This window comes from Antrostomus carolinensis, unplaced genomic scaffold, assembly GCF_000700745.2.
Source record: "Antrostomus carolinensis isolate BGI_N321 unplaced genomic scaffold, ASM70074v2 scaffold30820, whole genome shotgun sequence".
Lineage (NCBI taxonomy): Eukaryota > Metazoa > Chordata > Aves > Caprimulgiformes > Caprimulgidae > Antrostomus > Antrostomus carolinensis.
The window spans coordinates 2,816-27,647 of NW_010288200.1; the positions used below are offsets into that span (position 1 = coordinate 2,816).

The 24,832-nt window shown below is 36.8% G+C and overlaps 1 protein-coding gene across 1 annotated transcript; it reads left to right on the forward strand.

Moving 5' to 3' along the window:
- The first annotated feature begins 717 nt into the window (after window positions 1-717).
- RNGTT (RNA guanylyltransferase and 5'-phosphatase) lies at window positions 718-22,752 on the forward strand. Its single transcript, XM_010165922.1, has 7 exons — window positions 718-821; window positions 7,499-7,602; window positions 7,725-7,813; window positions 11,319-11,394; window positions 14,869-15,118; window positions 21,708-21,817; window positions 22,647-22,752. The coding sequence occupies exons 1-7, from the start codon at window positions 735-737 to the stop codon at window positions 22,750-22,752; spliced, it is 822 nt and encodes a 273-aa protein (XP_010164224.1). The 5' UTR covers window positions 718-734.
- The last annotated feature ends 2,080 nt before the right edge of the window (window positions 22,753-24,832 follow it).

Sequence of the window (24,832 nt, forward strand, 5' to 3'; positions counted from 1 at the left end):
TATTCTGTGGTGGATGAAAAATAAAATCAATGTTAAAAAAAATGTGGGATTTTGAGAGTGATGGATGTAGTCCAGTAAGTACTAATTCTGGTCAAGCTTTTGTTGCGGTTTTATAACTTCTCCGATGTCTGGACCACAGCTGGGTGGTGTGTTTTGGAGGGAAGTTTGAACACTGCTGCAGAGCTCTTCCAACAAGCTTTGAGGAGCGCATTAGAAGGATTTGTAGTGCGTTGGTGTTCTGGACCAAATGGGTTTTTGGTTTTTTGTTTGTTTTTTTTTCCAGCAATCTTTACCGTGTTTTATGTTTGCAGGTGATCAGAGCTGATGTTTACATGGCTGGGTAACAAACTGCCATTTAAAACGCTATTTTCATGTTTTTAACTGTACTGAGTTTAAGTTTTCTCTACTGTGTTGTATGCTGTAGCTCCACAGCTTAAATCACACTAAAAGCTATCTAAAAATGTTAAATTACTTTGTTTCAGATGAGCTGACCTGTATTTCCTTTAAACTTCTAAACTTATTTGTGAATTCTGAGAACTCATAACTAAAAATATTCCAATTCAACTGTTACTGATACTATTCCTGTGATTATTTTTCATTGAAGGTGAACCTCTAAATCTGCTCAACATGTTGCTTTGAAATTGCTAAGTTGTAATTGTACATATACATGAATATACATAAAATGCTGCAAAATTTGATTATCTTCCATAGGGAAGTTTTTACCTTTGAAGACAATGTTAGGACCAAGATACGATGAACAGGTTGCTGAAGAAAATCGCTTTCACCCGAGTATGTTATCCAACTACTTAAAGAGTCTGAAGGTAAAGTTAAATTTTCTAGCAGTTGAAACTGCTTTCATTGTTAATGTGTATTCAAATGTTGCTTTTCAGATGTAAGAAAAAAGTGGTTGACAGCTTTATTTGGGACATCTGTACAGATAATTTCTTTTTCTGTTTACATTTTCGGGTTTCCTCTGCAACTCCTAAATTTCCAAACATACTTTCTTGTAGGCAAGAATTGTGCAAAATCCTCCAGCTCATTTACTGTATTAGCAGGAAGAATTTCACCCTTCTCTGTTACTACTGTTGCATCTTGGAGAGATGTCATTGTCAATATTCAAATAGTCTGAGTTTGTGGTTTTACAAATGACTCTTGTGTAGGCATATGTTAAATTGCAATTTTGCTTATAGGAGTGAACGCATTTAAAAGTGAAAGGAGAATTTTGTAGAATTCTTCTGTGGTTTCAATGCATAATTTTCTTCTTTTGATGCATAGAGTGCTTTATGTTATCTAACCATTCATACCCAGGTATGGAAGAAAGCAATTTATGGATTTTATCCAGTAACTTCTTAGTGAAAAAAATGCATAAATAGAAAAAAATTTAGGAGTATGGATTGGGACCCAGGAAGGTGGGTAGATGCCTTTATTATTGCATTGCAGAATTGTGCTTCTGGCTTATTTCTTCATTCTCTGTTTAGCCCATTTCTGTCTGTCCATCTGCTTCAGCTTGCATGTTGTTCTGCACCATAGCACAGACAGTAAAGGTGGGGAATAGGTCCTTTCCAGCCTTTCATGTGGGTCTGTCAAGCGTTGTGCCCAGCCCACTGCATGTGGAAATGTGGGAAATAGGATTTTGTACCTCCCTGACAAAGAAAGGCCTATAACCTAATTGTTTTAATCTGTTTATTAAACTATTATATAGAAGGTCAGCACCATTTTTTGACTGTGTTTTTTATAAAACTAATTATGGTAGTGACATTTTTAATGTGTTTTTTTTGGTTCTCTTTTTTTTTGGTGGTTGATCTAAGTCAAATTAATTCTGATCTTATTTAACAATATCACAGCTTAAACATCAGAAGAATCAGGTGACTAAAATATGGGAATCTTCATTTAATGAGTTTCATTGAGGCTTAAGTATGAAGTAGATGGTGAGCTACTGAGTGTAGCAGCGATAGAAGTACCTGTGGGCTAAAGTGGTAAGAAAGTGAAATATACATGCATGTTCTCAGAAGCTTGAACCAGCAGAATTTTTCTTGCTTCAATTCTTGGATCTATGCATCTAAATTCTACTTGAGTTCCTCTTTTATGCATTATGTTGGTTTTGACTCTGATCAGCTTTAATAGAGTTAGAAATTTTTCAAAACCGATCTTGTTAATGGTTTAAAGTAATTTAAAATTTTGCATATATTTTGAAGTTACAGAGAATTTCAGAGACTTGCTGAGAATTTCTGACTATTTGCTTGTTAGTGATTTGTCACCAAAAAGTAAATCATGGAGAGCCTTTGTAGCCTCTCCACTGGGCACATCAGTCAGTTGCATTGCAATACTACAAATTCGTAATGTCTTGAGTTCCCCCTCTACTCTGCCCTGGTGAGGCCACATCTGGAATATTGTGTCCAGTTCTGGGCCCCACAGTTCAAGAAGGACAGGGAACTGCTTGAGAGAGTCCAGCACAGAGCCACCAAGATGATTAAGGGAGTGGAGCATCTCCCTTATGAGGAAAGGCTGAGGGAGCTGGGTCTCTTTAGCTTGGAGAAGAGGAGACTGAGGGGAGACCTAATTAATGTTTACAAATATGTTAAGGGCGAATGTCACGAGGATGGAGCCAGGCTCTTCTCAGTGATGCCCAATGGTAGGACAAGGGGCAATGGGTGCAAGCTGGAACACAGAAGGTTCTGCTTAAACTTGAGAAGAAACTTCTTTACAGTGAGGGTGTTGGAGCACTGGAACAGGCTGCCCAGAGAGGTTGTGGAGTCTCCTTCTCTGGAGACATTCAGAACCCTCCTGGACACCTTCCTGTGTGATCTCATTTAGGTGTTCCTGCTCTGGCAGGGGAATTGGACTAGATGATCTTTCAAGGTCCCTTCCAATCCCTGACACTCTGTGATTCTGTCATCAGATTAATAGAGTCTGGTAGTACAGTAACTAGCGTGAGGATTCCCACTTATATTTTGGTAATTTTGATTAACAAGCAGAACATAGAATTTCTTCCAGACTCTCTGTTCTTGTCAAATCTATTATATTGTCTTGAACTCTGGTATTGTTGCTAAACGTTTGCTTTTGAAAACATATGATTTTTTTCATTTGCCAAGGTGTGCAGTGGGTTACTGGAGTGTTATATTTGTAGAACAGCGATTTACCAACACTCTGGCAATGAGATGAATGTGCAGTTGAGGAGACCTTGAAAAGCAGATTTTCCCAAGGCAAAAATAGTTCCCTGTGCACGGTTCTCATCATTTTACGGCAGTGTGTTTTACTGCTAACACTTTGCAGAATGAGTAACTTCTGAAACCTTCTTATTACTTAAGTCAATATAATTTATGTCCCAAATAAAAGACTTCAGCAGAAACTTTTATATCTGGATTTTGGTAATAGTGAGATATTGCTGCTACCACAGATTTTTAAAGGTACTGGTTCAGCATTTAAGCCAACATCTGTCTGGGAGGAGCTTTCTCTAGCAAGCTTACTGTGCGATTCCTTTTTCTCATGATGCTGGTTGCTGAAAATCTGAATGTTAGAAACTGATTTGATAAGGGATAGCAACCCCGTTTTTCTTCTGATTGCCAGTATTGACATGGTATATTAATGGTCTCATAAAAAAATTTGCAGGAGCAATTGGTGACAGTGTGAATAATTTCATTTTTTTAAATTTCTTTCTTGAGTGTGTAGGTTAGTACTGTTTATAAAAGGTAGTTTTATTTCTGTTATGAAGAGCTAGGACATTAGTAAAAAGAATGTTTGGGCAATTAGTTTGCTCAAGTTACAATATTCCTATTGAGAAAACTAGTTGTCAGTTTTCAGCCACATTATTGTTTTCACAGATAAATTCAATCACAGATTTCAACTGTCTTCCTCTAATCAAAAATGCAAGAAAAAGAAATCCTAGCACTGGAGAGAATTTAGTGTATTGTAGTGTGTTCTCTCTCTCCTGAGGCTGTTTTCAAGTTACAAAGTCTAATGAGAAACTTGTGGGGTCACACAAGGGGAAGCTAGCTAAGCCCATTTAATTGCACAGCAGTCAAGGAGCGCATGCAGGAGGCATTAATAGCTGGAGATAGCTGGAGTGTGAGAAGAGGAGGAGGAAGGCTTTTATAACCATAGGAGGACATGGAGAGCCTGTCCAAAATAAGTATGAGCAGAATGGAGGTCGTATGAAGATCTTGGTATTATTGTATGTAGAAGATGAGAATGTCAAGCTATTGATGAGCTTTTTTTTCCTTCTGTCCAGTCATCTTTTACAATTAGAAGCAAGAAAAATAACTAGCTGCAATTGTGTTTCAATGTGATTTCTAAGATTGTAGCATTGCAACAGTCCTTGTAAGAAAAAAAATGTATATTTTAGTGAGAAGTTACTCAACAGTTTAAAATACTCTTTCTTCCAAGGCTGTGCCATTCAGTGGCTGTGGTGGGCTGAAAGGTGCGATTCATGCAAAACATGGGCTGGCAAACCAGTTTTTTCTAGTGGGCGACTATTTTAACTCAGAAAGTCTTTCAAATATCAGCTCCTATTAAAAACTTTCTAGGAGCAAACTGAAGAGACTGGTGTGATGTCAGGGTTTCAGAGCAGAGCAAAGCACCTGTGTGATGAACGCATGTGTGCTAGGATCTATTCTATAGGTGAAAATAATGGTCAGTCAGGACAAGCAGAGCATAACCCTGCTTCAGTGACTGAAATATTTTGATTCCTGTGGTACCAGGGTTTTTTTGCGTGGATTTGTGCAAATCATAATTGTATACTTTGATGTGTTACATAATCCCTCCACTTTAAAAAATATTTTTATGCTTTTGTTTTGCCTTGCAGTCTTTAAATTGCCGTGTGTTAGGTGCAGCTAATCCTGTGAACTGGGAAAGCAAATGTTTGTGATTTTGGTAAAGCAAGGAAACGGTTTTCAGGCCTCATACACTTCATATGCCATACATGCTTTTATCACTTTGGCTAAATTATATCAGATGCATGTTTGGTTTACTGCTCCATGAAATGTGTGAGGAACAGTGTCAGTTCACAAGATATTCACTTGTATGTGATTGGAATGATATGTAAAAATTGCAAAGGAATAACAGGCCAGGAGTCCTAGAGTGCTGTGGTTCAGAATTTCCTCTCTAGCAGACACTTTGCTGTATTTCATTTTCCTATTCAAAGTCAATGCAGCATCCAAAATGTTTGTTGATACTTGGGTCTGAATTATGTTGTAGTGTTCTGCTGGCTTCTACATGTCAGTCAGGAAACTAAATTCTGTAAGTGAGTATGTTAAAAAGAGTAATTTCTAAAAGCTGAGGAGAAGGCATGCAAACGTTCTTTGAGCTTAAAAGCTTTGGCATAGAATTAATTTTGGTGTTTTCACACATCATCTCAGTGACAATTCATTGTAGCAGGAGTTTGGGAAAGTTTGGAAGCTTCTGGTGGGAACACTTGAAGCTGCTGGTATTTGAGAACAGTTGGATTGGGAATTTGCTTTGAATTTTCAACACTACAATGGAATTGTATCTATCTCCACTACTTTTGGATGGGAGGATGTGAAGCTACGTTCTGCAAATCACTTGCATTTCTTCTTGTAGCTCTCCTTTAACAACTTGGTGTATTGAACAGTGTTACCTTTTAGTCTGCTTTCATGCTTTTGTTAGAAGTTGTTTTCCTCACGATTCTTTTTCCCTTTCTCCAGACTGACAGATGATACAGCATTTTTTCCATGAGTAATTCAAATTTTGGAACGTCTTCTTTCTTACTAGACTGGAACTGAATGCAAAAACCTTTACTTTAAAATGATCTTTTCATTGAATCTTAATCTTTCTTTGAAAATAACTTTATTCCCCTTCGCTAAGGACATCTTGGAAGCATTACACCTAATCCCATATTGTACATAAAATAGTAGGTTACCAGGCTGAGCTATGTGGAGGTTGGGGAGGAGGGTAGTTAGGGGACCACTTATGTGGCTTCATAGTCTAGAGCTTTCTGGTGAAGACACATCCGATTCTCACATCAGTCTTTTTGCCAGCTCTGACTACGCTGTTGGTAGGAAGCAGAACACAGAGAGATTCTAATGCTTTCTTTGGGGGGGGCTTGGCATGTTACTAGAAGATATGCTGTGGATTCCTTCCATGCACCCATTGCTTGTGTAGAGTGGTAGGAAAACATCTAAATAGTTTTCATAGAACTAGCTCATTTTAGATCTACTTTTCTATCCTAGCATGTTGTCCTGCACATTCACTTAGAAGTACTGGCGTAGGAATATCTCATTCTCCTCTGGACAGTTATTTTGAACTGGTTTATGTCAGTGTCATAGCGTAATGGACCTACAGTGCGTAGCACCTGGAAATTTTGTGTGGTCTTACTTGTGAATTAAATGATCCTTCAGATGTTTGCTAAATGCTGTTAGGAATAGAGAAGGAGGAAAGTAATCATTGAATTAATTGCCTTTTATATATTGCCTACAAAATTAATCACTGCCTAGTATGCTGTCAGTCTCTATGTTTAGCAGCTTGGTTGACACTAAATATTTGAAGTTTCAGGTGATGCAATGTTGTTGTCAGGTGGGCCTCTGCTGAAGTAGCTTGTATTTCTGCGAAACACAGTAATAAAAGTAAATGAAGCATTCTGAATGCAATATACAAAGTTGAAGTAAACAAGTAGGAATTTAGAACTGATTTGGATGTTACCCTACAAATGCTTAATGCTGCTGACATAACATTATGATACGTTTTAGTATCTAATAAATAAAAGTATTATGAAAGTATATCAGAACTTTGAAGACCTCTGGATAACTACCTCTGTAGATAACTGGAAATTTGTCTTTGGGGTCTACTGAATATCCTATCCATGTGAAGAAGCTGTTTGTGAACTGTATTCCAGTTATAATTGGAATTTATCTTTTCTGAATTGTCTGGAAGCAGTGTTTTAATTTGTAATTTGCAGTTCCAACTGCACTGCTGAATTATTGCCACTCTGTTGACCTTAAGGTATATAAAACCTGATCAAAATCCTGTTTATGAGTATGTGCTGGAATTTTAAATGTATTGAAGATGTTCTGTGTTTTTGCATGTGTAACATGCTTCAGTGTGAACGTATTTTTAAGTGCACTATTGATGTATCTTTAAAAAAGACAAAGTTATGGAACAAGGATTTTTCTAAACTACTACTCTTATTTGTTCCACCTTATTTGTCTTTTAACATGTTAAAATAATTCTTTACCAGATAGTTTCCTGCTGTTAGCAGGTATAGAAATGTTGTTTAGGAATGTTTAGAAATGTTGATAGGAGCAAACTGGAGTTTTTGAATTGATGGCTAGTGCTAATTTAGATACCAGCTTTCACAAAAAAATGCAGATGACTGTGATGGTGGTAAAATACAGATTTTTATGAACAAATGCAATGCTTAAGAATTTTTAAACTTGCACTGGTAACCTGCTGTTGCTTTTAATTTCCTTGTTATTACCCATTTAGTATTTATGCACTGATATTTGAACCACATATATATGTTTTCTTTATGTTTTTATTTTTTTAGGTTAAAATGGGTTTACTGGTAGATTTGACCAACACCACTAGATTCTATGATAGAAATGATATAGAGAAAGAGGGGATTAAATATATAAAGCTCCAGTGCAAAGGGTAAGTTGTCTGCACTTTAATTTTAGCTTTTAATTTGAAAGATCACACTGCAGTAATTTTTTTTTTTCCTCTTCCCTTTTCCATGACTGTCTCCTAATCTGCATGTTCCTGTGTTTTTTCAGGCATGGTGAGTGCCCTACACCTGAGAATACAGAAACATTTATCCGTGTATGTGAACACTTCAGTGATAAGAATCCCTCAGAGCTTATAGGTACATCTTATATCCATCTTATATCCATCATTAGTTCTTGTTAATTTCATATTCACGCATAACTGCAGTCTCTTATTCTTCAAAAGTCTAAGCAAAATATTTTCCTCAGTACAGTGTTTATGCATATATAGATTGGATTTGCTTTTACTCCAGAATATTTCTGCATCCATCAATTTGATTACAGCTATCAACTTAATGTGGAACAATATACAGGCTTAAGAACTGTCTACAAATACACGATACTTGTGCTGTGTTTTTCCAACTTCTGCTGATACAGGTTACAGATGCAGGTAATGTATTGCCTAGGTGGTGTTCTGGCATTTGATGGTCTGGCTTACTTGAAGTCATATTTGATAACTGATCAGAGATTCTTTAGCAAATCTCACAAAGCAACTGATTAATTGCTGGAAACTGGTAGTAGGTATTAGGCATAGTTTTTCTTCTGTGGTGTACTGTCTCACAGTGAATATTTGTTCTTAATTTTTTTTATTTTATTTTATTTTTTACACAGAGCAAAACAAGTTCTCATTTTAACTTGGATGACTTCTCCTTTTATTTAAAACCATTTTATTCTGATTTCTGTTAAGCATATTAGTGTTCAACTCTTATCTACAAACTGTCAGAGACAAGAAATTACTTTGCAGCTGAGTTTCCAGAGTCAGAATGGGTGTTATCCTCAGACCTCTTTGATGATAATTCTGCAACCTTCCTGAATCTGAGTGTCTGTGTGACTTGGGAGTGCATGGAACAGTTGTTTGTGTAGGTGTCATTGATAAGAGCTTGGTAAACTCAGCTGCTATGTTCATACAGTTTAGGATTTTACAGAATCATAGAATTGTACAGTAGTTGAGGTTGTTGGAAGAGACCTGTGGAAATTGGCTTGTCAGTTGCCTTCCCTTAGAGCAGGGCCAGCTAAAGCAGCTTGTTTGGGTCTGTGCCCGTTTGGGTTTTGGACATCTCCAAGCTTGGAGACTCCACAACATCATCTGGCAACCTCTTCCTGTGTTTGCTCACCCTTACAATACACAGGTTTTTTTCCTTATGTTTAAACTGAATTTATTGTATTTTGGTTTGTACCCATTGCTTTTTGTCCTGTCACAGAATACCACTGAGAATCTTTCCCCCCCTCCTCCCCTCCAGTGCTTGGGAGACTTAATTTGGGCAAACACTTTTGGACATAATTTTCTTTTAGGTACTTTCTCTATTTTACACAGAACACAATTTTAATTGGAGACCCGTGTTTTCTTCTCTAAACTGTAACACAACTATGTGATATGAAAAATGAGGAACTGCTAAATGAGAGTGAGTGGGATCAATCATCAGCAATATTTCAGAACTCGCACCAGAACTTGAAATACTGTTGATGACTGATCCCACTCACTCTCGTTTGGCACTTCCTCATTTTTCACTCTCCTTTCACAGTTCCTCCACTTGATCCTCCGACAATATTTCTGAACTTGAAATATTGTTATGGTCAGCAATTTTTATGGAGCATGGATAGCATGGTGATATCCTGTAAATAGCAGACCCATTTAACTGGTATTTCAACTTTTAAAATACCATTTTTAGTGATGAATCACTAACTTTTTGACTTCTATGAATTTTGGAATGTTCTTCCATAATTTAGATTGTTTCACCTCCATGGAAAAAAAAAGTCAATTAGAAAGAGTCAAGAAGAAAGTAATGTGTTGACTAAACTTTTAAATAACCTGTAGTTTAGGCTTTCATAGTAAAAGAGAAATGTTGGGATTTTCCATTTCCTTTCCATTAATTACTGAAAAGTTGTTTCTGGTTTTGGACACTTGTTTCCTCTCACAGAGGATCAGAGGTATGGAGGATGTTTTTATCAAAAGTGAAAGCAGTCTGCAGCAGTGATAGTGGTGAACCCTGTGTGATCTTTCCCTTCCAAGCCGCTGGTCTCATTGCTGAGATGCCTCTTATCTTTGTCATGTGTATAAAATTATTAACTTAACCTTCTTGGCAGCAGTAACAGCTGCAGGACTTATTGATAGCAATTGTGTGCAATTTAATTTCCAGTGTCAAGATTAGATATGAAAAGAGACTGAAATGTGAATGATAAGTGAACAAAATTTTCTATTAATCTAGAACAATATAGGATAGAAGCTTTATTTTTGCAACTTGAAGGACTGGAGTATACCTGCCAACCTTAAGGAAACAATGCAAAAATTTTGGTTAAGCAGAAAACAAAGGAGAAATGATAACTGGGAACAAATTCTGTAAGGAAGCCAAAATTCATGTCATTTAATGCAAATTACACAGTTTTTAATATTAATGAATAGCTAGAATGGATGAACCCAAGAAATTTGTAGTAGTTTTTACTTTGCTTTATTAAGAAGGGAAGCTTGGTGGGCCGGACACGATACCTCACCCTCATACAGTTGTTATATATTTCTGTTTACCCATATAAAGTTTCTGGTTTTTAACATTCTACTCTTCATAGGCATTTTTTGGATCTGCAGTAAAAAAAATAAAATAAAATAAAAAATAAATACAGTGTAGGGGAGCATGTAGAAAAAAAAGATAGATAAAAAAGATAGTTTGGATAAGCATCAAGTGAATTGTGGCTAAAGTTTACTGACTATGGTGGAGAAATAAAGAAATCAATAAAAACTTAAGTGACTTGCTTTGTGGCCACAACTGAAAAATATGTTTTTATTAAGAATTGTGTTTAGTGTTAGTGGAATCTTTAATACTGTGATATTTATAATTTCAAATGCAGTATGATGAAGAAGCAACGTCTTGCCTGAATCCTTCATAACATTTTTAATAGCACAAACTTTCAAACTGGTTCGTTTATCACTAGATGGTGCTGTTGCCTTGAGAGAAAGAAAAAGTTGCAATGTATTTGACTTCTTTCACTGGTGGTTATATTCAGTAAAATAGAGGCTGAAGACTTAATTCTTTTTTCTTACATTGAAAAGTAATTCAAAGTTAGTGTTGCATAGTTTTCTTTTTGTAGGTTTTTTTTTTTTTTCAAAATTAGTAAGTTTGATCTTAGCAGGGTAATAGCAAATTTGAAATAGAATTATGATCTGTTGACATCACTTTCAGGTTTGAGAGAGGGTAAACTGAATATGATTTTCATGCCTGATGGTGTAAAATCAATGTAATACTGGTTGAATCCACTAAAAGCACAATTATTTAATTTGATTATATTGTCTTCTGATAAGCATTTGAGCAATCATAAAAAAATACTTTGAATCTTATTGGTATTAGCCATATTTTAGTTGCATTAAATTAGTGCTCTTGAGCTAGGATGAACTGAAGGGTCCTTTACTCTTGTTGCTAATAATTTGCAGAAAGAATGTAATAATTGCTTTTTAGGCTGATGTGCCTTACGTGGTCTGGGCTGCCTTGATGGAAAGGGAGATAGCTCTTTAATGTTACTGATGAAGGTAGAAGGATCCAAAACCACACTTGTGAAACTAAAGCATGTTTATTAAAACTGCTTGCAAATGATTATGCCCTTTCTTGTCTTGTCTAGGTGTCCATTGCACACATGGGTTCAATAGAACTGGATTTCTGATCTGTGCCTTTTTGGTTGAGAAGTTGGACTGGAGGTAACTTTAAATATTAATTCCTAGGGATTCGTGGAGGGTGACCAAAGGCATGGTCAGTGTCTTTCACTCATTGGCATGACAGCTTTCCTAATGTATTCACTGTTTGTTATTTTAAAACTGCTTACTCATCTTGAGCGAACAACCTGTCTTAACATTATTCGTATCATCCTTTGGTAGCTTGGCCTGTTTCAGGCAAGCTTTCCAGGTGCAGTAGGTCAAAAGTCAGCTGCACCTGCTGTGTGTGGGCTTTTAGAAGTGAATATATTGTATTGTGTCTCTTCTCCATGACATGTTCCACGTTTTGAGTACGAATTTAGAGTTCAGAGATGCCTGAAAGATTATTTCTGTTTTTTATCTTTTTCATGTATGTTTGCATGCAGGTGTTTTTTGTTTTTTTGAGCTCTGGGAAGAAGAGATTATAGTGTGAGAGTGACATACTTACTTCTGAGGGGTTGGGGGAGACAAAGTCCTTGTTTCCAGCTTGTTGTTTGACTCAAGTGTACAGCATGCTTCTATACACACTCACCTGGGGTTTTTTTGTGATTTAAAATGTTGGTGCCTTCATGAAGAGCAGTGATCTTTTTCAAATAACATTAGTGTAAGAAAAAAATTGCCTGTACCATGCTGGTGGGCATGAGTTTTGGTACTATTCATGAAACACTTGTTTCCTTGCTGATGGGGTCCTTTGCAAGGCGTGTTTCTTAACAATACCCTTAAGCATTCTGATGATATTTCTTGAATGGTCCTTTAAGTGAAGAAAATTCTGCTCCTGGTACAGCATTTTCTTATCACTGGACATGCAGTTATTTGGTGCTTGGCATGTGTGTACAAGCTGTTGGCAAAGAACTGGGTCATTGTTGTCTGCTGGTAAACTTGGAGTAAAGACATTGGAGCAATGGAGACAGAGCACAGAGAGTGGCGGAATCTTGTCAGAATCTTAGCTGAGTGTAGGAAGTAGACACAGAAACAAACATCTTTATAGTGTGTTTCTAGTTGTTCCTATGAACTAGCAAATTTGTATGCTTTTAATCTAACAATTTAAAAGCAGCATGCAATAATTAAACTTGGAATTGGTCCTTTGTTCTGAAGAGGAAATGCACTTGAATCAGTTTGAATCTCCTGCTTTTATGCAGCCTCTCTTTATTTTCAAACCTCTGGGAGAAAAGCCTTAAAACTTAACAGCTGTGTCTTTGTTTCCTCATTCAGGTAGTTAGTTGTATCAAGTTTGTTCATCTCTGTCAGATTTTTCTAACAGAGCACCCAAACATTACCTGGTAGGGAAAAACGTCCACAGCAAAAGAATGAATTTCAGCAAGGTCGCAGTTAACGCTAAGCATTGTATCAAGATAAATCCAATTTGCTGTATTGTTCTTTAAAATAAGGCACTGTTATTTGCTGATGAGGAAAGAAGATTTTCCTCATGGAAAAATCCATCCATAATCATTCCTTAAGCATATGATGTAGGAGTGCTGCTGATGTATTGTAAATACTGAGATGCATTTTGTAGTTAGTTTAAAGAAGGATCATTTGGGCTGAAAGCTCTTCCAGCTAGTGGTCAGACACCTTACTTGATTCTCTTTTTCTCCACTCTTTTTTTCCCAAATACTGCTATGTTTCTAGAATTTGCAAAATATTTTTTCTTTCATGTAGGTTTCTGTGCTTGAAATCTATGCTGTCTCCTTCACTTTCATTGCCATGTATTCCAGAACAGTCTAGAGTTCTAATATCATCAGAGACAAATGTGAGCGTCTTTCAGACCCCATCCCTTTTGGTTTGTTTTGTCCTTTCAATAGCATTGATTACAGAAGATATGAAACAATTTAAGAAAGATACCAAAATAAAAGATGTCTTGTGAGGAAGAAATTAGGAGTCTTAGAAAACAGAATGGGGAATAAAGCTCTTTCAAAATAACTTGGATTCTTAAACTGTCATTTCTGAGATCTGATGACTGATCATTTGATAGTCTCACTCTGGCAAATGTTTTGTTTTCTACTCTTACCAGAGATCAGAAGAGAGAACCAAACTTGCTGGTTCTTAGGAATTACTTCTGGCTATTCTGGGAAATTTGCCTCATAATTTTCTCAGGCTCCTTCCTGTACTGTACAGATCAGACAAAAAAATGCCATTTGTATTTAAGTTCTTTTTTCTATTTTAGCTGTATGTTTTCCTTGTTCCAGTGGCAGGCTATTTTCTTAGCTGAAAAGAAGTATTTTCTCAGCATGTAATATGCGCTTTTGTTCCAGCTTTAAGATACGTTCTTGTCAAGAAGCCTAATAGGGGCATGTACCTTTCATGATTTCCCCTCTCTTTTATTTAGCAAGATTTCTCAATGTTGATCCATGAAGCATTACTGCTCCATGCAACCAGGATAAATTGAAGACAGAATTATGTCCAGTGTTTTCTGTTAAACATTTTTGTAGGATACATGAAAATGGCAACAATAAAACCCTTGTGCTGGGCTGGCTGTTGTATATTTTGGAGTGCTTTCCAGTTTGCTAGTAAAGGTGCATGACTGTTAGTTTTGATTTCTAATTTTTTTGTGATCCAATATCCAGTTTATTAAAGCACTTAAATATTAGCTGCATAGTAAAAGGCTTTTGAATTACAGTGTTTTTATGAGAAACTTCTAGAAAGAGAATTAATTTCAAAACATCACAATGCTTTTTCCCAGCGTGATGTCAAAACCTCTAATGAAAGGGAAGAGGATTCTTAGGGGGAAAAATGTAGCTGTGTTTGAATTTCAACAGTTGCAGTTTTCTTCTTTAAGTTTGTTAATCTTTTTCTTTGGTCCTTTTTGTCTTCGTTCAGTCCTTAAGTACATACCTACGTGTCACCGATTGCTTTCTGTAGCAAAAGTTTTACCCAGGTGACCAGCAGACCACTATTAGCTACAGTAAGGAGACGAAGCAGTGCGAGCTGCAGTTCCTTCTGAGAACATACGCAGTGCCTACAGAATTATGCACAATCTTGTGCAAGAGCAACTGTTGCCAGGCTGATCTAAGCATGATGTTTATAAATATGTTAAAGGCGAATGTCAGGAGGATGGAGCCAGGCTCTTCTCAGTGATGCCCAATGGTAGGACAAGGGGCAATGGGTGTGAGCTGGAACACAGGAGGTTCCGCTTAAACTTGAGAAGAAACTTCTTTACAGTGAGGGTGACAGAGCACTGGGACAGGCTGCCCAGGGAGGTTGTGGAGTCTCCTTCTCTGGAGACATTCAAGACCCGCCTGGATGCCTTCCTGTGTGATCTCATTTAGGTTCCTGCTCCGGCAGGGGGATTGGACTAGATGATCTTTGGAGGTCCCTTCCAATCCCCAACATTCTGTGATTCTGTGATAATGAATATTTTTGCAATGACCACTTTGAAATTTCTTTTAATTTTCTGTCCCAATAAATCTTACCTTTGGTAAGGCATGACAGGACTAAAAGATGTACAATAAGCATCAAGAGTAATTTTCAATTTTTATTTGACAGTATTGAGGCTGCTGTGGCTACTTTTGCTCAGGCTAGACCACCGGGTATTTATAAAGGCGACTATTTGAAGGAATTATTTCGTCGTTATGGAGATGAAGATGATGCACCATCACCACCTGAGCTACCAGAATGGTGCTTTGATGAAGATGAAGAGGAGGATGATGATAATGGTAAAACAGGAGTCCAAGAATCAGAACCTGGATCATCAAGCTCTTCCTTTGGCAAGAGGAGAAAAGAACGCCTAAAACTGGTACTTTTGGTTAACAACTTAGTATTCTAATTGCTCTTCTTAATTTAATAAACTCAGCTATCAGTTACTACAGAATACCTGCCATACAAGTGTCAGTGCTCTTGCAAATGAGGACTGGTAGTATTGTCTCTAACCAGGAAAAGGTGGTAGATTCGTTGCAAGCTTTCTTATATAGTTTGAACTTTAACATTCAACACCTCAACTATTCCAGTTGTAAAAATGGCTTAAAAGTTTTCTTATAGAACCATTTTTCTTTAAGTTTGAGATGAGATAGTAAAGCACTTTTTAATTATTCATTCTAAAAAGGTGAAATGTTATGAGGGTATGTGTAAATAATTTTTACTTATTCTTTGTAGCCATGTGGATGAAATTCAGAATTTTTTTAATTTGGTGCTCATTTTGGTAAATAATCTTACTTTTTTAAATTTTGGAGCATTGGTAATTGGATTAGGAAAAAGCAAGGCAATGTTGAAATCATATTTTGTTCAAAGCTGTTTTAACTGTATAATTATAAGAAATATGGCTGATAATTTGTTGTGATTATTTTGACATACATCTACATAATTCTGGTGAAATAAGTTACTGTAGTGACCATAGCATGGAACTAATGCTCAAGTACAAAGAATATACTTGTATCATCTGAAGAGTAATGGCTCAGTTTTCCTCTAAATTTCTGGCTTTTTTTTTTTTATTTGGAGATAAAGTAGAGGAGAATGTTGCTGAGTGCAAAAATAGATTCAGTTCTTTTTGTGTAATACTGAATTGTTTTACTTTTTTGCTGAGGGGTGTTTGTTTGCAAACACTTGGAAATCCTTGAATGAAATATGCTGCAAAAATGCATTTTGTTGTTACTGCAGCCACTCAACATGGCTTACAGATAGAATGTGGAAGAAATTAGCCTGAAAGGAATACAAAATCTAGTCCAAAGAAGCAAAATCAACTTTGTAAGCTTTCAGATAGTCCATCAGCTGGAATAAAAAATTGCTCATACTGTAAAAATCCATAGTGAAAATATATTCAGGGGTATGGCCACTACCTCCATTAGCCTTTCAGTGAAACATTGATATCTAGAAAAATTTATTTGGGCTGGAACCTCAAAACTGGGGTGTTTTTTTTTTTGTAATTGCCTTTTGATAAGTTAGCAAATGAGGTGTGATGATGAGGTCCAATGACAGCCTCTTTTCAGCAAGTATAAAAGTAAACTGGTCTGTTTAATAGGAAACATCACACTGGCTTCCCAGGCTTTTCCTTATCTGCCACTGTAGTTTTTTTGAAAGCTGGAAGCTAAATTATACGAATAAGCATATTAATAACTGAAAGTTAATTATGAGTTAGAGAATTTATGAAAGAAAGAATCATGTAGTTAATATGCATATTCGTATAATTCAGTTTTTCAGCTCTGGAGGAACATTCTTTGACATGAAGAGGAGGAATGGGGAGAATTCTTTACCATGGTTCTTGGCTGGCAGATTGGACTGCTTCTTAACTGAGTAGAGATGGATACAGTATATTTGTGATTCCTTGTAAATATGCGATCTACAGGGGGAATGATTATCAGGTAAATACCTCTTGCTCAGACTTTCTTATTTTACTGTCTAAAAGGCTAAATTTTCAGCATTATGTTGATTTCCTGCAGCAGATGTTTTCAGCCTTCTACCTTGACTCTCTAAACACCTAGGGGTAGACAGTGTCAAACTAGATGTGGCTCTGGCAATAGTGGTGTTCTGAAATGTTTTCATTTTGACCACAGTCTTTGTGGGGACAGAAGAAAAGTTTAGGGGTAAAGGAGGAGACACCCCTCAGGCGTCTTGCTAGGATAATGAATAGTCAGAAGCAACTGCCCAGCTAGCCTGTGAAGTAAAGTTAGCATGCTGTCTATTTCAGAAATTCCATTTTGAATGTGAGAAATTTTATTGCAGCATCTTTCACTAAAACTGCCATATTTTGATGTCAAAAAGTCTTGACAGCTTTTCTTTTCTACACTACAGAAACTGTGGGAACCATTCATTAGAACATAATGTCATTACAGTTTCCTTTGTCATCACCTGAATGTAGTTGACAGGTAACAGCAAATCTGTTTGCTGTAGTCTGAGATGCTGCACAGGAAATCCAAACACGTTTTGACTTTGTCAGTTTATGCCTTAATAATTGTAGCATCAAAGCAACGTTATTAACTGACATTTAGAATCTCACTTCAGGAAGAAAAATCTTCAGGGGAAAAAAATAGTTGATTTTGCAAATAGGACAAAAAGTTACAGTTCTGAACCAGAACCTTCAAACTTTTCATGGGTCAACCAAATTTTTTACTGTTTTTTAAGGAATGCCATCTGTTCTAGTCCCATGTAAGCTGCATGTTTCACAGACGTTCCAGCGTGTAATACGTAGTGCTTCTAAAATGGCTGGTTATATCTCAAACAGTCTGGAAGAGATGGTAGCTGTGAATGATTTTCTTCATGATTTTGAGTGCAAGTGTCCTGTGGTCATCTGTGAGACAGAGGGAAACCATTAAACCTCATGGTTAACGTAGTTAGCAAGGATAATATTATTTAACTATCAAAGTACATTGATTCTAAATATTAGTGACTTCATTTTTTAATGCGTAACCCACTTTTTTTTTTTACCAAAGTTTAACCCTCGTACTTACTGCCCTGCCCATGGGCATCTTGATGGATGGGGGAAAAAGGTTATTTTCTGATTTTGCATTATGTACTTTATATATAAATGTCATTTCCTTTTAGCCTTCTCTTTTTCCAGATTAAATGCCAGTTTTTTCACTTTTTCCCTATAGTCCATATTTTTTATACTTCTGACTGTTCTTGTCATTCTCTGTTCTGTCACGCTGACTCACGTTTTTCTGAGACTGTGGTGCCTATAATTGAACACAAACCTCTAGTTGAGGCCATCCTAGTGCTTAATAGGGAGGAATTAATTTCACATGTCTTAAGGCTAATACTTCTGTTTATATATCTCAATATAATTGCCTTTTACAAGACAGAATAATACTAATTCAGCTTTTGGACTGTTGCTGCCTCTGTATCTTTTTCTCTAATTATCTCCCAGTGTGTATTTGTATAATTGCTTATTTCTTATTAAATGTAGAGCTTTGTTTATACTGAATTACACAGTGTTTTTTCAGCCCATTCTTAAAATTAAGGATAACACTGAATTCTTAAGCTACCATCACAATTTGTATCCCTTTTACTAAATTCACAGATATACAAAAATAAAAGTATGCTAATAGGAAATTTAAGGGAAAATAAATAAATTCTCTTACACCTAAACCAGAGCCCACAGATCCTCCTCAATATATTCTTCCATTTTGTTAGTGAAACAGTAACTCCTCTGAACCTGGTTTTGAAACAGGTTGCTTTTCTGTTTTATAGAAGTTACATCTACCCTGTGTTTTCTGAGTTCCTCTGAGAACAAGACAAGCAAACAAAAGACAAGCCAAGAGAGAAGCCAGCATCAAAAGATGTGCTATTTCCTGCTTCTCCCAATTCTGTGAAGCCTGTTTTATCACCAGACCCAAATGATTAGTTGAACACTGTTGTAACTGATTTTGATGTATGATTTTGTTGTGTCTTTTTTGCTTGCACATGCCTAGAGGCAGTTCTTGTGATGTGGTCCTGATTTCCAGGTATTAAATGTAAGCTGATCAGCATCTGTTCTCTCCCTTCCTCTTTTAGAAGATGCAGACTGTCTCTCTTCCTGACATGTTTTGGAATGTTTCTTCTTCTCTGGAAGACAGTCTCAGCATATTGGCACAGGGTCAAGTCTGAGTAGCTGAAGATGGCTATCACCTAGGCCTGGTGATAGCCACTAGGGTCAGGGAGATGTGTGTGTTTGCGGCTGTTCCCACCCACCCACTCCTCCATATGGTGTTTAGGATCTGAACCAACACAAGATGATACATGTTGCCACTTCTCCTTCAGCTGAAGTCATGGGTAGAGGGGTATGGTGGCAAGTGTGGAGAGCTTGATCAGTACAGATGGTGTGAAGATTGTGCATGTAGTTACCTTGGATCCACTAGGGCTTCTAACTCTTGGCTTTTAGCAGCACTGAGGACCTGAGGTGCTCCTGCTGAGCTGAGTGCTCTGGCATCTCTGCGCCGCGTTCTCCAGTGTCCTCTTCCCACAGGGGGTTGTTAGCTCAACAGTGGTGCAGGAAGTGCATGGATATATATCTCAGTTTTGGCACCTTATCCAAGGAAATGTCCTCATCAAATCTGGAGCACTGAGTTAGCCAAGCATGCCTGCTCAAGTGACTCCCCTTGTTTTCGTAGTGCTGTGCCTTAACTAGTGAGTATAGTTGAGACAGATAATCTGTAAGAGGCACTTTCCAATGGCAGGCACTGATTTAATGTTTGACTTTTTCTTTTCTGGAAAATCTTTCCCATTGCCTGCCTTTTGCTTTAATCTTGGTGGTCATACTGCCATCACACTCTGCCATGATTCTGAGAAGCAAGGCACAGCCATCTTCCTTTGTTTCGTGGTGCTCTTAACCACTTACTCAGAATTCAGACAACATGTTGGCCAGGAATTGTGCAGCTGTCTGCCTCCCTCGCCCAGTTACTTGTGTGCTGTTGCACCTGCTGGTGCCCACATGAATAATAGGGGATAAGTGACATGCTGAAAGTCTGTGGAGGTTAAGGTAGTTAAGGTTGTGAGCTAGTTTATTTCTTTAGGATGTACTGTTCTTAGAATACAGTTTGGTAATGCGACTGAGCCAATCTTAACTGAAAACTGGGGTCCTGCTTTTCCTTCACTCCTTGTGTTCCTTCTGCTTCCTTTGTGCTCGCACTGGTGCTGACTCATCCTATAGTGAGCTAGTTTAGGATACTAATTTGGCAGAAAATTACTAATTTATGGTGTTATTTTTGTCAGTTTAGTTCCTAGACTTGCTCGGGAGTAGAACAGATGAGTGCCACGGTGTGTGGAAAGGGAAGGGAGAAAAAGACTCCTTTCATCTGTGGTAGGCAGCTAGATTTCTTAAGGCAAATTTCAAGCATTTGAGAGAACAGAGACGGAATACTTGTGTCATCATTTGTAGGATTCATAGCTCAACTGGTGAAACTTCATGCTTTGATCTTTTTAGTTTGCATTGAGAGTTTTATTTGATATACTATTGAAATAAGTCTGGTTGATTTGGGATCTCTATAGAAATCTTCAATTATGTGGCTTTGTACAAAGACTGATGGCTTTAATGTATTCTGTTGTGCAGAATTTGTTTTTATTCCACTCGACAACAGACTTTTTCTGGAATATACAAGGTATTTTAGATTTTTGTTTTCAGTATTCTTTTATTGATCTCTACTTAGGCTTTTCTGTGGCATTCAGCATAGCACCTCTACTTTAGTAACCTAGTTTAGATTGAGAATAAAATTCTTCAAGTATATTTTTACACAAATATTTTGTTAAAAAACAGCTGTTTAAGTTTTCTCTTTAAGTTTGTCCTAGGTCAACTGAGAACCTTTAAGTTTGCTGCTGCATGTGTACATTAATACTTTCAATTGTTTTCTCTATGGTGCAAGTTTAAGTTTTGAGACATTTAAAGTGGTAGATCACCCAGGTGGAGGTAAAATCCGTGTAATTGAACTTCTTGTACTGGAATTACCATCTAGGTCTGATCATATGTAATTAAAAACATGCATCTCAAAGATTTGAAGGGAGACAAGTAAGATTTAGTGTCTTAGTTTGCTAAGACATTTGTTTAAAAAAACCACCAAAACCCTCGTGTCTAAAGATGTTTCCCAGTGACTTTAGTTCAGTAATTACCAAACTGCTTATGTTTATTTCGCATGTTAGATCTGTACTGTAAGTGAGCAGCTCTTACCTTCTGTGAATGAAGCACAGCATGGAATTGTTGGTCTAGAAATTCTACTTGTATATTAAAAAAAATAATTAGTATTTCTTAGGTAAATTTTGTCCTTAGTTTCCACTTTAATTATTTTGAGGCAATACTTTTTGATACACTTAAAAGTGGTGTCACAAAGGCTTCTGTCAGAAAGAGCTTTGTGACCGTTAGTTTACAGTGATTTGCTCCAGGCTTCCAATACTGTTCAGGTTCAGATTCTCATCCACACTCGCACTACCTTATTATTATATAATATTTTATGTACTAAGGATGATTAATTTGATCCCTCCAAACTCTATATGTGACCAGTTTATTATTAAATACTTGATACTAGTATACTTCCTTTTTAAATAAAAACGTTTTAGTTACAAATAAAAAAATTATGAGTCAGACTGATGCTGTAGCTTAAAGTGGGAACTTTCTTGAGAGTACTAGCTGAACAGTGCCTATCCCTTACCATTTACCTCCTTTTTCTCTTTTTATTATTATTATTTTATTTTTTCCCCCATAGATAACTAATTTCAGTTCCTGGGTTCATAATATGGCTCACCAGTGAGTTTACTGGCAAAGCTCAGCTGCTGTGTCTTGGTATTTGGTTGTAAATATTTAAGGAAGCTAGTATTGCAACCCTGAGGGTCAAGTTGTAAAAACAGACTTAATATTGTATTGACATGTTCTGATCTGCTTTTATGAAGCCTGAAATACTAATTTTATTTTATTATTTTTTTTTAATTAGGGTGCAATTTTCTTGGAAGGCATAACAGTTAAATGTGTGACCCAGGTGACAACGCAACCGAAGTTAGGAGGAATACAGCAAAAATGTCAGCAGTTCTGTGGATGGGAAGGGTATGAGAACATTTAGAACTTGCCTATTTATACTGTCTAGAAATAAGTGTTAACTCTTCTAGTTTTGCAGAAGGAAACAGCTCATTGTGAAAATGAAAAAGGTGACTATTTTTGGGTGGATTTAAAAAAAAAATAAAGCAAGCCTCAAAAACATTCAGTAGTGAAACAGATGAGGATCTTTTATTGTATTATGAAATGGAATGATCAACTGTTGATATTAAGTAACAAGATTCTAGGACTGCTTTTCCATTGAGAAAACAAAGTGTTTTCAGATTAATTCAGATTAATTGTTGCTATGCAAATTCCATATGTAGTCTAGTCCAGGTATTTGTGTAAAATTTAGTGCTTGCTCAAGCAGTAGACTTACTTATACAACTGCTATTAAAGTTCAGTACTGAGGTATAATACTCATGTTTACAGCCAACTTGGATTTGTGTCCAATGTTAATGAGAATCTTTATTTTAATCTCTCAGATTCTGAACTACTTTCCAAAGCTGATGATCCAGGGAGTTGCTTACAGTGCTTCTTAACTTGCTGATGCTTACAGTTCTTCTAGTCCTTGTAATTTTGTATTCAAATATCTCTTCCTCTGAAGTTAGAACTTTGAAGTTCCGCATAATTTAGTGTTTTGTCATAAACAAATACCCTTGTTCTTATCAGACAGGCATTTGATTCCTCTTGCAAAATACCTTATTGGAGAAGATGTTCTAACTCAAAGTTAACCTTGTAGCAAGTCTGGTACAAGGTGTGACTTCAGTCTAATGTAAAAAATGCACTGCCTTGTGTGACTGTTTATTGCAGAGCATTAATAAACATGGTTCTTTTTTAGGTCTGGATTCCCTGGAGCACAACCTGTTTCCATGGACAAGCAAAATATTAAATTTTTGGAGCAGAAGCCATACAAAGTTAGCTGGAAAGCAGACGGCACTCGGTAAGTTCATTTTAAATGAAAAAGAAACACCTAGTAAATTGTGTAGACGGTTTGTATTTTCTCAGGAAAGTGAATTCGCTTGTACAAAGGACAAAGCATATTCTAACAACAAAACTGACTCCAGAGATTAATTTTTTTGCTGTCTTGGTACCCAACATTTGCTGAAGTTTGTGGCCAAAATGTTTCTTTTTAGCAGCTGTTCTGCAGACTGATGATTAAATGTATGTACTTTTATTCTTCTCCATAACCCTTTCCTGTTTGTCAGCCAAGACTTGCCCCAAGGTCTTAGAATAATCTTAGGTAAGCAGTAAGAGTTTGTTAAGCTAAAGAATTTGTTTATAAAAGGTAAGATCAATATTTTTTTAAATTTAATTCTGGTCCTTCAGAAGATGGCTAGTATTAGAAATTTCACAGGGTTTTTTTTTTTTTTTGTACTGGGATTCTCTGTTCATTCGTTGTAGGGGTGACTTTTTTTGTAACAGACTACAACCTGATTAGATTGATGTGTTAAAACTCTTCAGTGTTGTTACTTCTGGTTTGAAATGCATCCTTGTATTTAATTTCTCCAGTATTCTCATATTAGCATTTCAAAGTGGGAGAAACACCATACATCATAGAACGCAGAATGATGGAACACTTCTTTCTCTGGTTGTAACTGGTTATAGATCAGTCTCAACTGTATGAAACTCAGTTATCTAAATGTGCATTTAGTATCCTTGGGCATCTTTTCATTGCTTTGTCTTGTATGAAAAAGCCACGTCACACAGGATCTCTTGCCTCTACACCCAGCAGCTTGGATGATGTCTAGAAAGTACTTGCTATTCACATTGAAATAAATCCACAAATGTTAGGTGCAGCGTTTCCTTGCACTCTTGCAAAGAGGTACTGTGGCTTTTCATACAAATAGATCTTTCCTGAGTAAAATTTAAGACCTCCAAAATTGTACTTATTTTTGTAGCACTGAATATTTTTATAGGTTGGAACATTTGTGAAATTACAAAATTTTCTTGAGGTTTTGAAATAATCATCAATGGGGATTAATACTCTAACCTTCTGTTTTTCTTCAGTATTTCTTGTTTCAAAACTAAAGTCGAGACTCTCAGATATTAATGGAAGTTGTTTTAACCTATGCTACTCATAGCATTCAGATCACAATCTTCCTTTTTGTTGTGGGTGCTATCTTGAGGTAATTAATAACATAATTTCTTATATTAGAGACAATAGCCTCTCAGTAAGAGGAAGAGTTTAAATTGTGTGACACATTTATTTCTGTAAGATGTTCTTTACATACAGTAGTATTTAAGCAATTGTAATCTGTGTTAAGTGGGTTGACTTTAGTTTTTATTCACTTAGAACAAATTTAACCTGCTTTGACTTGATCAGAAAAAGTGCAATTACAGTGAAAGTACACATGGTAAGAGGACTGTTAGGCTCATTTGTGCATGGTGCTTTAGACTAGCAAAAGAGGTCAGTGTTCAAAGGTGTACAAGTTAGAAGGTGTCAGTTGTGTGGATGAAATGTATGCTTTCAAAAACAGGAGGTGGGAATTTTTTTCAGACTGGTGAAGTTAAAATACTAGTTTTGTGTATAGATATCGGCAAAAGAAGTTTTGTTTTAATGGTACAGTGGAAAGCATTCTACCTTCCAGGTGCTGAGGCAACAAAGTAAAGGTTTGATACTCTGGTGGTTTAACCAGGTGGTCCTTCACTCACTCCCCCAACCTGGAGAGATGGGATGGGAATCATAACAAAGGGGGCACAGGATTAGGATGAAGGACAGGGATGGCTCACTCACCAGTTATGGTCACGGGCAAAACAGACTCAAACTTGGGGAAGAAAAATCAATTTAATTCATTACCATTCATCCAAGTAGCACAGTGAGACAGAACAACCACATCTTACAACACCTTCCCCCACCCCTCCCTTCTTCCTGGGCTCAAATCACTTTGCTCCCAATTTCTCTACCTTTCCCCCACCCAGCACAGGGGACAGGGAATGGGAGTTGCAGTCAGTTCACCATTGCTGCTCTTCCTGGCATGAAAGTCCAGCGTGAACTTCCCATGGACCTCTTTGGGCTCAGCTCCT

Coding starts and splice junctions, on each gene's coding strand:
- RNGTT (XM_010165922.1), top strand. CDS start 735: ATGTTAGGACCAAGATACGATGAACAGGTTGCTGAAGAAAATCGCTTT. Junction 15,119..21,707: donor GAAAAGAACGCCTAAAACTG/GTACTTTTGGTT, acceptor TTTTTTAATTAG/GGTGCAATTTTCTTGGAAGG. Junction 21,818..22,646: donor CAGTTCTGTGGATGGGAAGG/GTATGAGAACAT, acceptor GTTCTTTTTTAG/GTCTGGATTCCCTGGAGCAC.